The 13,628-nt window shown below is 28.7% G+C and overlaps 1 protein-coding gene across 1 annotated transcript in view; it reads right to left on the bottom strand.

Moving 5' to 3' along the window:
- LOC130891494 (CCR4-NOT transcription complex subunit 2) overlaps positions 1-13,297 on the bottom strand; it is a 34,433-nt gene extending 21,136 nt beyond the window's left edge. The window contains exon 1 of the mRNA XM_057796284.1: positions 12,831-13,297. Coding sequence (XP_057652267.1) covers positions 12,831-12,979 — 149 coding nt within the window. The 5' untranslated portion in view covers positions 12,980-13,297. The remainder of the gene's footprint in view (positions 1-12,830) is intronic.
- Positions 13,298-13,628: the final 331 nt, after the last annotated feature.

Below are 13,628 nucleotides of genomic sequence, written 5' to 3'. Positions count from 1 at the left end.
CTGCCATTTTTGGCCTATTATTAGATATTTCTTGTATTTTATGGAGAAATTCTAAATCGAATGACCAGACTCTAACTTTTACTTCAACTAGGAAAACCGATTACAGAAAATGTCACATTAGATATAATAATCTAGGATACTTGAGCAACACAGTAAAACTATGTATGCGGGACATTCTTACTAACTTGGGTTCTAATTTAAACACAAAAACTTAGACTTGTGGGTGGGCATTGTTGCATTTTGTTGCCTTTCTAAATTAGAGGTTCTCTATATTCATGTTCCTAGCCCCTAAATTTTCGCACGAATACATTAAAATCAATTTTTGATTTATACTGGTGTTTATATTCCACAGTTTAGTTTCTTCTCTATATTTTTCATTCTAATGTAGTCACTATAATTCATTATTTTACTGCTTTGCCTGTTCTTTCATCTTCCTTTATCATTTATTTGTCAACACCTATCTGCCAGTAAACATTATATTGCTTTGCTTTATTTTCTATCAAACCATACTCTATTAAAAACAAAAAATTCAGGAATTTAGAGTATATTTTGCAATATACTGTCTTGACTGTTTTTTGTTTCAAGAGTGCAGTGGGCGAATCAGGTTTCACCTACTAGTTCTAGTTATGAAGTGAGCAAACGCGACACCTAACACGTGGATAGTTTACGCATGCATTATTCTTTAGTAAGTATATTGCAAATATTTGATATTCCGATAGCCCGTTCTATATCTCTAGCCTTGAAACGACAGTCGCTCAATAACATTTGGTGAATCCTTTCGATGATATCGTAGTTTGTAGCCGTCTACCTGATACGACCGCGTTTGGCTCCGTATACTGTTGTCTAACTCCTTTTTCATTTTTGTATAGGTATTGCCTTTCCAATTAGATGGAATAGTCGTCGAGTTTCTGTTTGTTGAAATCTCTACTTTCTGATGGTGTAAGAAATTTTATCATCATCATGATAAATTTTTTAGAAAAGACAAAAAAAAATCGAAAAAGAAACTGGCATCTGGAAACTTTCTTTGATCATTATGTACAGTTTTTAGATATTTATTAAATTTTTAGACTCTCAATTATTCATGTTCTTCTATGTAACATGGAATCTCACGTTTTTCTATATATAAATTTAGATAGAAATAAAAAATCAAAAACTTGGTTTTTTGAATTTTTCACATAAATTTTGAGATTATGTGAAAAAAGTGTAAATACAAAAGTTATAATATCTTTTGCCATTAAACTAGCGTAGAAGTTGTAGTTTCGTTGGGAATCGAGATAAATCGTTTTTTTATTTTTTATAACTGACCCCCTTCTCTCTCCCGACCTGAGATCGCCCGTAAATTATTTTTCCTTTTACTTTTATTGTATTCTCCTCTTTTATCAAGGTTACATCCTACTAATATTTTATTTATTTAAAAAATTATCGACCCTGGTCCATAAGTCATTTAGAAGTAATTGAAAAGCTCATTATCTTGGTGAATGATTCCTTTATTTGCATATGAGAACTTTCTTCCAAATTTCTATCCTCAATTAAATTCCAAAATACAATTTTGAATTTTACAAAACGGTTATACTTCTGAAACAATACATTGAATCAAATAGTAAAGGAGGCAGAAATCAAAATCAATTAAAATTCTGAAAACTTTTGTGAAGTGAATTGGAAGTTGAAATTATGAAAGAATAATATTTCTCAAAAATATAGGAATATTCATTTCTAACAAAAATTTTATTGGTTTTTTATGGATCACAAGAAGTGAGTGAAATTAGTGTGCAGTTTTCAAATGGGCGAGTAGTAAAAATGAAAAGAAGGAAGGAAAAGGCCAGTTCTTTGAACAACTCGAGTTTTATTTCTTAATTAACCACTATTATATTTATAAATATGCCTGAAACGGATTTGTCAGGAGAGAGACGCAAAATATATTATTGATGTTAAAATGAAGGAGTCCCTCGTCTCCATCAAACAATAAAATAAATAAAACAATTGAAAACCATGTTTTTATGGGGCCTAAAAAAAATTAAATAAGTAAAGAAAAAAAATCAAATAAATGAAAAATTTTTCAAAGATTACATTTTTATAACGTTTAAAAAGGGAAAAAAATTTTTTCTTTTGAATCTACCGAAACCTTCAATGCTTTTTACCTGCTACAATCCGATTGGAAATATTGAATTTTATATGATTAATTGGACATATAATAGTACAATTGTAGTTATCATATTGATAGATAGAGAAAGGCCAGTCGCATTGTGGCACCATCTTCATCATTAAATTTTTGGACAATTTCCTCATTTTCAGTTCTCATACTTTTTTGCCTAACATATAATACTATCCTGTGAATACACATAAAGTGGCCTAATAATTCGACGGAAAAGCCATTTATCATCCAAACACCCGCAGCTTTTATCGTTTTATCACCATCGCTCCAGCCACCCAGTTTCTGTTCTATTTTATTTAGTAGCCTGTCCTCCAAATTTGCTCCGAACAGTCACTTTTTGATGTTTTCCGTTCTGGAGCCCTCCGCAGCTTCTAGTCTCTTTTCCAATTCATCCCTGGTATCCTCAAAATCTTATTCAATTCTCTTGCTTCTTTGATTATCAAGTGCTTTATTTACCCTTAAGCATCAATTTATCTCCTGCTTCGTCATTCAACACCAAAACGTAATATTTTTCGGGTAAACGTTCGTAGATAAAATTGTATAAGTTAATTTTATTAATTCTTCAGAAATATTTAGAACTTGGTACATGGATACCCAATAATAAAGGGAACCACTCGCCATATTTTATAGTTTCCATTACATTAAATTATGACTTTCGATGTTTGATGGCGTATAGCTGTGTATTCGTCACACTAGTTTTAACTACATTAAGTTTTGACCGAATCCTGCTGATGGCGTGCGGTTGTCTATCCTTATCTATCCACAATATAAGAATATAAATTTCACATTAGTAATCTAATTGTGACAGCGAAAAAATTTAACATTCTGTAAATTCATAAAAAAATTTCTCCTTTCGTCATGCAAACGTGGTCTTTAACATGATTATTTCATTTTTGCCTCTAAAAATTGGTTAAATATCTAGTCAAATGTTCAGGCAGACAAAATAAATCTGTATGTTTTGGCAAAATATGGACCGTTTATTTTGAAAGTGGTGTGAGTTCATTTTTCTTGATCGAGAAAGGTTTGCATATCAATTATATGACGTCTGACAATCTTTCTATTGTTTATCAATAGGTACTTTGGTTATATAAATTTGTTTGAGAGGTACTTTACTGAATTAATGTATACTTACATGTACTGCAAATGTAGCTACAGTACTTTTACCATTAGAGAATTGTAAAAATTGTTTAATTTCAAGTTGGAAAAATCTAATATCATGTTAATTACTTAATACAACGATACGATATAAAATAGAAGTAGTATTTCCAATTACACTTACAAAATTACAAGATATTTTAATAGTATTTATTTATGCTCTTTATGTGCAGCACTCCGGGCGTATATTAGGTAATAACTCCTTTAAATTTTTTATTTTGGTACGAAGGCGACAAGGCGAGTTTTTCAAATTTTAGCAGTGTTTCAGGACGTGTTATCATACAAAATAGATTCAAATATTTGTCCTTCACATCTTATATAATATAGTACACTTTGGGGATACCCATACATATTAAGTTTGTTGTCCAGTAAATACTGAAAACTCTCGTTGAACATTTCGCTTATACTCGTAATATGTGATTGATCCATTCAACTGAACTCAATTTATTCACCTTGCATTATATTATTATACCGAGTATAAATTATACATTTATACTTTTACTAAACAATAACGCAAAGCTTTATACGGTCTAACACTGTATTTATGTATTTTTCTATGTATATCTTTCGAAGTATTTTCATTTTCATTTTTTTAGGATACGATCAATTCTGCAGTAGATTTATAGGTGTATCTCTTTTAATACACGAATTATTTATACTCTTTCTTTTGACAAATTTACATTGAACATTACAATAAAGATTATACATTTTGCTTATTAAAATCACCTATATTTCAAAAAATTATCAAAAATTTTTATATGTCGTGTTTAATAAACACGTTTTTTACATTTCTATGAACAATTACAATTACTATTTGTTACAAACATTTTTCCTAATTTTGTTCGGAAGAAACTAGTCAGTAATAATATTGTAATTTGATGAAGATTCTATTTCCATCCTCTTCTCTTTTCATTCTTCAATTTGTTATTCATAGTGGAATTATCTTCATCCTCTAAATATAAGATTACTCTTTGGGTTATATTAATCGCCCTAATAACTGTATGAATATTTATAATTAAATAAATAAATATTTTAAAAAAAAAATTAGTAATCTAAATTAGCAACTCTTGAGACGTAATATAAAAAAAATGTCAAATAACAGGCTACTGGTTGGCAACCATCTGTAATGCCACCCATCTCAATTAATTACACCACTTTCATAGTCAATGATTATAAAATTTTATTTACTAATCAGTGCTAAGTTATACAAAACATGGTATTTTTTAAGAAAGTAAACAAAAACTAGTTATACCTGAAAAATTTGGATTAAATTAAGCATGGATTATGTTATATGACATTTTTTCCAGAAATAGACTGGCGTGGGTATTTTATGGAAATTAATCAAAATTTCATAAAAGGAATCTCATAATAAATATAAACAAATTTCAGATAAAAATAGAAATTTCAAATGAAACAAATAGCGAAGTTATAGCAAATTATGTGGGAGAAAACTTACGGTTTGACTACAGTACGTGGTTTTCAGCATGCTAACTTGAATATTTACGAAACTGAATTGGATTTTTATGTATAGGGTAGGATAATAAATATAACCAGCTTTAAAACGAAAAAAATAACCTTTCATTAGTTTCTTCTTTGATGTTAATTTCAAAATTCATACATAATACAAACTGCTGTTTTTTATTCTAATCACAATTTTATTTTTGGTATTGTTTCAGATTTTCCAACTAACTTCGTTATATTTCCCAATATTTCTACAACTATTAAAATATATTAATGTATGTTTAATTCTACTTCATGTGCTATTGTATTCATGTATCTTTACACTAAAATGTGTAATATTATACAGTATACACTTATATTTATGTTCCTGACATGTTCATATCTTATAATTTTATATGCAAAAATGAATAGCACATTTCTTGAGCTTATTGGTATTTATTTCTATTTCTTTGAGGACTGATTAAAATTATCATCTATGGGTAAGTCACCCCAATCACCTATTTGAAGCACCCATAAATCTCAAAGTCCTCAACTACTTATTAAATGTTTTCACATTTTTGGATCTAGCTAAAATCATTTGTAATTTGTGTTAAGCATTCACTTTCTCAAATACTTCATTTTAATATACAATATATACAATTCTTAGTTCCCCAGAGCTATTTTGTCACTTCAATTGTTTTTTCCTCAATTTTCCCTTATAATGTTGTGTGGTGAGTGTTGTTATGGTCATATATATTAAAAAAATATAATGAAGACAGATTCTTATCTTAAGAATGTTTAGCTGTATGTTTAAATTGAAGTTCTAGTACAGTCAAAAGCCAGATGTCTCAGTAAAACAGAGAAACGAAATTATGAGAAGGATACAAAAGATATCTGATTTAAAGGGACAGCATAACAAAATGCACGCATATGATTATCGAGTAAAAACATAGTGAGGCAACGCTGAACATATCTGATTTAAATGTCCCAAGTCATGGCAACGTTTTGAGAGGAATCAAAGTAGTGATATATCCGTGGTATTTAACCTGGAGTCAAAGTAAGTGAAGTTTTTTATTCAATAAGTAAGTAATTGAATTCGACAATTATTTCAGATTATGTAATTTATCAAGTAATAAATATTTCCTAATTTAGCAAAAGGAACTTTTGTAGTTAACCTGAATTCTCAAACAAACTAAAATATGAACATTTTTTCCCTTTTCAACATATTTACTATCAAAATCTAAACATTTGTTATATCGTTACACCAGTTTTTCATAATAAACGGTTTTATTTTATTATCTTTTTTTGTGATTTACAGATTTTACCTACTAAAGATATAACTACTTATTTGATAATAATTTATAACGGAATACTATGAAATTGACTGGGCTATTACAGTTGCCTTAATTAAATAAATGCGCCAAAATAATAAATTTTTGCAACTTTTGCAAAACCAATTCCATTAAAGTAATATTAAAAGATAGTGAACAATAAACATTATTCAGAGCTTACTTATAGTCTTCTATTGTCAATTGATTAAAAATTAAGTTATTACTTAGGGTAATCAGTGACGTTTAACAATAAAAATTCGATCTTTTAGAGGAAATCGAGTAGATCTATGAGTCATACGGACACAGAACATAATTTTACGTTTAAAATAAGATCCTACTACCTTTTTAACAATTTTTGGGCACTTTTCAATCACACTCTCGTTCACTTGGTTTCTTCCGATTCAGAATATTTTAATAGTGCGGTGACTTTCGTTTCGTTTTGGTCAATTTTTTATTAGTTTCTAGTTATAGTAGGTATCTAATATATTCAATAATTACTATTCTCAGATTAATTTAGTGGACTTTCGTAAACAATAATTTGTCTAGGCAGTGGATTAAGTTTCTTGACAGTAAGGTATGTAACAATAAGTTTTCAATAAAATAAAATTTGATTTATAGTCAAGTTATAGTCAATATACTTCAGCTGTTACTTCATAAAATGGTTTAAAAAATGGGTATATGAATTTTGTATATTAAAATAAAAAAAAATAATTGGAGAGTAATTTTTTGTAATTTTCATATTCACTTTTAAATGTTAAAATGTATGTTCATTAATTCTTGCAATCTTTTGTTTCAGACAAATTCTTAAGCTCGACAAATAGTGTATATCAATTTATGAGAATAGAAAAGGAACAGAATACCCTAAATCTCTGAAGAGTTTGCATGAGAGAGTAGCCAAAACGTGTAATAATTCTGTCGCCTTGTTGAAACGTATTGTTGGTGCAGGTAATAGAAAATCCTATGGTGAACGCTTTAGATCGCCCCGAAAAACCCTCACAAACCTTCAACTTCCAAAGGATCAATGATGAATTTGAGGAATTTGTTTCATAATAGAAAGCCTATCATGAAAAGAATCTTCAAATCAGTAAAAAATAAGATAAATTTTACTGGCAAATTTGATTCGTTTACAAGATTAAATTGGTTAAAAGAATAGGATTCAAATGAAAAAAAAAACTAAAGATAACAGGAAAGTTTTAACGGAGAAATTATTCATAGAAACAAAAAGAATTGAATAGTTAAGAAAATTAAGAAAATATTAAAAAAAGTCGCCCAGCTAATTCATACCTAAGGCACTTACAATTTTTAAATTGGGAATGCAAACCCTAGACTATCAAGACGATATGAGCAATACAAATTTTGTTTAGTGGTTGGAACAAAAATTAATTACTAATGCTCAAAAAATGCGTACTGGTATTGGGAAAGGATAGTAGTGACAGTGAAAGTGAATTTTAATATAATGGAGCCGACGTCGATGACGACTTAAATGCAAGCCTATCGTGAGCACTGTTATGTTTTTACTTTAATTTCAGCTTTTATTATTTAATTAATTATTATTAATATTTTCCATTCTCTAGATTGTATCATGTATGTTACCAAGAAGTTTAGATCATTTAGTGCAATATAAATTAATCATAATAAAATCTAGAATAAAATTTGATATTTAGTTATTGGTGTAATAATACTAAATAAACAAGGTCTTCTTTACACACTAGTGCGTGCAGAATTTTTTAGCACTAGTGCGTGAAATAGATTTTCTATTTTCTATAGTAATGAACAACACCTACAGTAAGTAGAAAAATAATGTATGCAACTTTTCTGTAAAGACCTTTTTTGGAATCATGTGGAAGCACATTCGGTTTGGTGCATGGGAAAATATTCATATTGGTCAAAAAATTTAATTTCAACTTAAACTTTTATCTCCAATTCTAATCATGAACTGGAGATTAAATTTTTATCTTAGATAGTGTGTAATATAAGCTTAAGGCTGTAATAATCTAAATGCTTTGTGAATAATAAATAAATCAATTCTATTTTTAAATAACATTATCTAATTTTTAACCTGCTTCTCCTCGGCTATAAGATGCAAACCCATTTTATGGTAACATCAAAGGGACTTTTTCAGGCCTCCCTTTAATAATTCTGTGCATTGTTGCCATTTAGTTTTGCACAACTATTTCCAAGATTATAGCTCAAGAAGTTTTCCACTACCTCTACTCATATTAAGAATACTTTATAATAACTTCAATCAAGCATCTGTAGAGCTTGTTTTCAGTCGTCGCTTTTGGCCATAGCCAAGGCGCAAATATTTTCAAGGTCACATATTAATTAAGTCAAATACTTGCTAACACTTGAAACCCATCAGTTGAACTACTTTGATATGTAAAAATAAATAGAAGTGTAGAAAAGAGCGCCAAACAGTAGTATTTACAACATTTAGAAATAATTATCTTAAATAATGATATTAATAAACTCAAACTGCACTTTTTGTTATCGTAATTATGTTACCCTAGCAATTAAATATAATATCATTTGTAATTACTTTGTAAACATATTATTTTGTAACAAAATAAAATATAAATTACCTAATGAGAAACAATAAACTGGATTTCATATTTATATATATGAATATAATAAATTAAACTAAGAATACATGAAATATGTAATATACAGGGACATATTTAATTTACCTTCAATTGATATTCACAAGATAGTCGGCTATAAAAAATTAAGTAAAGAAACAGAATCTAGAAACTCACTCAATTCTTCTTTCCACAATCCTCGATTCACCATTTACCTTAAATCTAATATTTTTAGATGCCCTAAAGTTTGAAAGCTTGAAACATTAATTCAATTAACACTATATGGAAAACCAAATATCAACAAACTGGAACTATATCAAAGATATATAAAGCTGCTATAAAACCTTCACTGCCAGATAAACCCAAAATCCTCTACTAGATATAAAGTGAAGTGAAAACAGAGAAACATTATGGGGTCCATATTTATGAATGGTTTGTAAATAGAAACCCAAAATTGAATACACAAAAATTGGATGGACTCAAAAAATATTGTCAGAGTCAAAAAATAGTTATTTTCCTAACAAGTGCGGAAAGTGATAATTTCCCGCACGCGACTGCAGTTGTCCCGAACAACGCGGAGCGGAGTTCGGGCAAGCGGTCAAGTGCGGGAAAGACACTTTACGCATGAGTTAGGAACATTATTTTTTCTACGACCGTATATACATAAAAGTATACCAACCCATTTTTCAAAAATTATTTTATTCCAACAAACATAATAATATACAAAATTTTAACTAAAAACTATTAATTATTATAAATATTAATATTGAAAACACAATTTGTTGTATTCTATAGACTAGTAAGAATTGCCGGCCCAGTGGAGTTATTTGGTTTCAACTGGAAGGTAGATGACGTCGGTGAAGATGGCATCGGTTGCAGGTCGCATAAAGATGACGATGACGGTGACGGCAACGGTTTTAAGTCATTTGTAGTACAGAGAAACTTTTTACCATCGAATAGCGGGACCATAATGTATTAGATGTCAAAACCTTACTTAGGTCTGGAAAATACGCCAGAAATACCTCTTCCTTATAAGTTTTGGCCCCTTTCTCCTTACACCATGTAACAAAATGGTCGTATTGCTTCTCATACTTTAGTCTGGATTTGGCAGGTAACAGCTCGGAATTAGCTTCATTTGCAGCCTTCAAAACGGCTTCGGGAAGTTATTCGTCGGATGAATCCATTAATATTATTGTATCGGATCCGGTTTAATGTGGTTTAATTTAAAAGAAGATTGTTCTTATTCGGTCACTTCCAAGACGTTTTGAACAACTTTGACGTTTTAGTAACAATTACACGCTTGGGTTGTCATAGCAACTGATATCAAACCAGTTTTGATATTTGTTTCTCCTTTGAAGAATGTCACTTTCCCTCACTAGTGCGGGAAAGTGACACTTTCAAAACTAAAATGCGTGCGGGAAAGTGGGTTAAAACGCACGGTCGTAGAAAAAATATGTTTGAATCCACAATTGCAAGAGCAAAGTAGTGAGTGTGAATTTATGACACTAGTTTGGAACAAACAGTTCAGTCAAATTTAGTGAATAACTTATGATTATTTTTAATAGAACTTTTTTTGAATTTATTTTATTATCTATATATGGATCTATATATACATTTAGGAATGTAATTGTTTTCTCCATTGAAGAACAGCAAGCCAACATTTCGAATCATGAAATTTGAAATAATAGGTGTAAATAGATATAATGATTATTTAATTATTTATTTATCTTCTAAACATTAGGTTAGGTGTTGTTGTAGGTAATCTCCTGATTACTATAGTTGTCAATGTCAAGTCATATTTTGATAAAAATCGAAATATGTTGAAATATCAATATTTTTGCTTTTGTAAATAACTAATTTTAAATCAGATGAAACCTATAATCAAGATGATTTATCAATAAAAAATATATACTGACTACAATTTCACATTAGTATTCTTAGTTAAATAGTAGAGTAGTTGTTTTACTTTTATTTCTTCTGCTGTTATTATAATTATAAAATCTGCCTAGTAGTGCTATATATTTGGATAGTTGATTGTATAATATCATCAAAGCTGCTTTATTTAATTCATATTCTAGAAGACAATTCTTCAATGTTTCAATCTCGCCAGATTGACAGTTTTTGTTTTCTGTTAATTTAAAATTTTACATGTAAGGCAATGTCCTGACCTTATTCTCCTGAGTGTTCTCATAAATGTTCCATTGCTTCCCTCATGGAACCAAGGTTTGTTTTTTACTCTGGGCTGAATAATGGTATATATTCATCCCCCAGCACTGTTTTTACCAATGTTCTTTTAATTTTGTTTTTATTTGCATGTGTATTATATATATATATATATATATATATATATATATATATATATATATATATATATATATATATATATATATATATATATAATTTTGTTTTGTTTTTGCAAAGATTTTATTTTGTGGTATTCCACAATGTCCTATCTTCAGATCCTTATTAACATTTGTCAAACGTCTGAAAAGTTCCCAGATATTTGTAGCAATATGTTGTGAATTTGCATAGAGTATTGCTTCATTACTGCAATTTTGCTGACAGTAAAAATAAAAAATATATTATGTTCAAACTCTATGCAGTATTCCAGTGCTTGTTTAATTCCCATAATTTCTGTATTTTAAATTTAGACTAAGCAGGGGACAGCCTACTTTCTTATTAAAGCATTAACCATCTGTAAAAATTAGTTCATAGTCCTCCCATTTTCTGCGTGGTAAATAGTAACAAATTCTAAGATAAGGAGAATTTTCATTTTCAAAAATATTGCCTACATAGCTGTTTACCCAGTTATAGCTGTCTAATACGATAGGTATTTTTTTCTTTCCCAAGATATGTACAAATTGTTTGAATTTTTCTTGCTATTGTTTATTCATACACTTATTTCTAATATAAGCCTGTTTTTTAACATATCTCTTCTTATGTCTAGTAGTGATTCTGCTCATTCAACTTTTGATACGTTTATTGGAATGCTATTCAGAGCACCAGTACATTGTCTTAAATATTGGTTTTTAATTTTTTCTCTTTTTTGGACTGGGCATTTAGCTGCAGATCAATATAGTACTTATTCTATTATTCATCTTATAAATGATTTTTAAAATATTAAGTAACCTAATATTTGAGTTAGTACCCCATTTATGATGACTGAAAACGTTTATGCGTTTATTGCATTTTCCCATTATTTGTTTATTTGATCAGTCCAATTCAATTTTTTGTATAAAATGATAAGTACTTCAGTATTACAAATTATTTTTATGTAAATTGTAGGTCTCCAGAAAGTAACAAAATTGGGATATCTAAAAATGACAACAGAAATACATAAAAAGAAATATTTGTTTTATAAAAGCATATACATCGTTTTAGAGGTATACACATCTAAAATGTATTAACACTTGTTGGCGGTCCTCATATTGTGAACATGTTTTTAAAAGGAGGTATTCCTAAAAGTCTTGGGTAAATTTTACGTGAATTATGCAACTCCTTAACATTTCTCTCGATTCTTTTTCATTCATATCAGATCAGTTCTTATTCTTCTTAGTTCATGCCAAGTATTATTGTTGTGTTGATTTGTAAACAATTCTGGCAAGAAATAAGTATTTATCAGTTATTTATCAGTAGTTATCAAATACCTTTGGTAACAATAGAATTCTAAAAGATCTGATACCTTTAACATATGTTTGTGAGAATGTTTAGGTTATTTGATAAAATGAATATATTCCTTTTTATTTATTAGCTATACAATAGGATTGGATTGAGCATATTTACATAGTGACACCGATCTAAAATATTTAACACTATTATTTATTGTCATTGTAGACCTCAATATTTATCAATTATAAGTATTTCTAGTAATTCTAGTTCCACATTTTTAAATATAAATACTATCAGGATAATTATTTTTTTTCTTTAAATTGAGAAGTAATATCTCTACTTGGTGCAATATTGAATCCTTATGTGATTGTTATTTACAAAAAGTGTACATCGAAAAAATTCAACAATGTTAAATGTTAGCAAAAATTCCATGTTTAAATTTCGACCCATAAGTAAATATTTATTTTAAATAATTACAGAAAATAGCGACAACAATTTTTTTAATACATAGACAAAACTTACAATATTGAATTTTTAACTGTAATATATATTAGCAATATTTACCCCATTGAAGCTAAGTTTCTCCTTTCCGAAGGTGCTCTTTGTCCAAACACTGGGGTAACATGTCCTGACATAGAATTACTACCAAAACTAACACTTGTTCTGCCAATATTGCCTCCTCCAATGTTCCTTGTGAAATTTAAATTCGCCATGTTACCTTTGGAGTAAATTACATTCAAGCATAACGAAAATAAAAAAGTTTTTTGATTTATATGCACAAAACCTTGTAGGAACTACTAGCACAAAAAAGATATAACTAATTCTTCCTAGTGTTCTTCGACTAACTTCCAATTTTAAAAACAAACGAACTATTGAGATTATTCTCAGAATAAAATACTTGTAGAAATAATGATTTTAACTAAAGAATGAAAGTCTAAACACAATATTTTTACAAATTGTTTGTTAAGATGTTATTGTCTTCAACAATACGCGATAATGGATCCATCAGATTCAAATGTCACTTATGATGTGACAATTGACATAGTTATATTAAAGCAGTTTTTAGTAATTGAATTAAATTTTTTATTTTTTTGTCGTTACTTTTTCTTAATTGCTAACATTTCAAAAGCTACGGTGACTTAATGAACCAATAATAACAATTAATTAGATTAGATTAGTGATGGCTGAAATTTTTGAGCATAAGCAAATTTATTACATTATGAACGGTAGTGAATTTGTAAGCAATCGAAAAATTTTATAATGAGCACCTCTAGTAAAACAATACATACTTCTATATTGCAAATTAGTGCCATGATATAAAATGAAAACTGTTGAATTTACAAAAACAATACTACTGAGTTT

Source organism: Diorhabda carinulata, chromosome 3, assembly GCF_026250575.1.
Source record: "Diorhabda carinulata isolate Delta chromosome 3, icDioCari1.1, whole genome shotgun sequence".
Classification (NCBI taxonomy): Eukaryota; Metazoa; Arthropoda; class Insecta; order Coleoptera; family Chrysomelidae; genus Diorhabda; species Diorhabda carinulata.
This window is presented reverse-complemented; position numbering and strand designations above follow the sequence as displayed.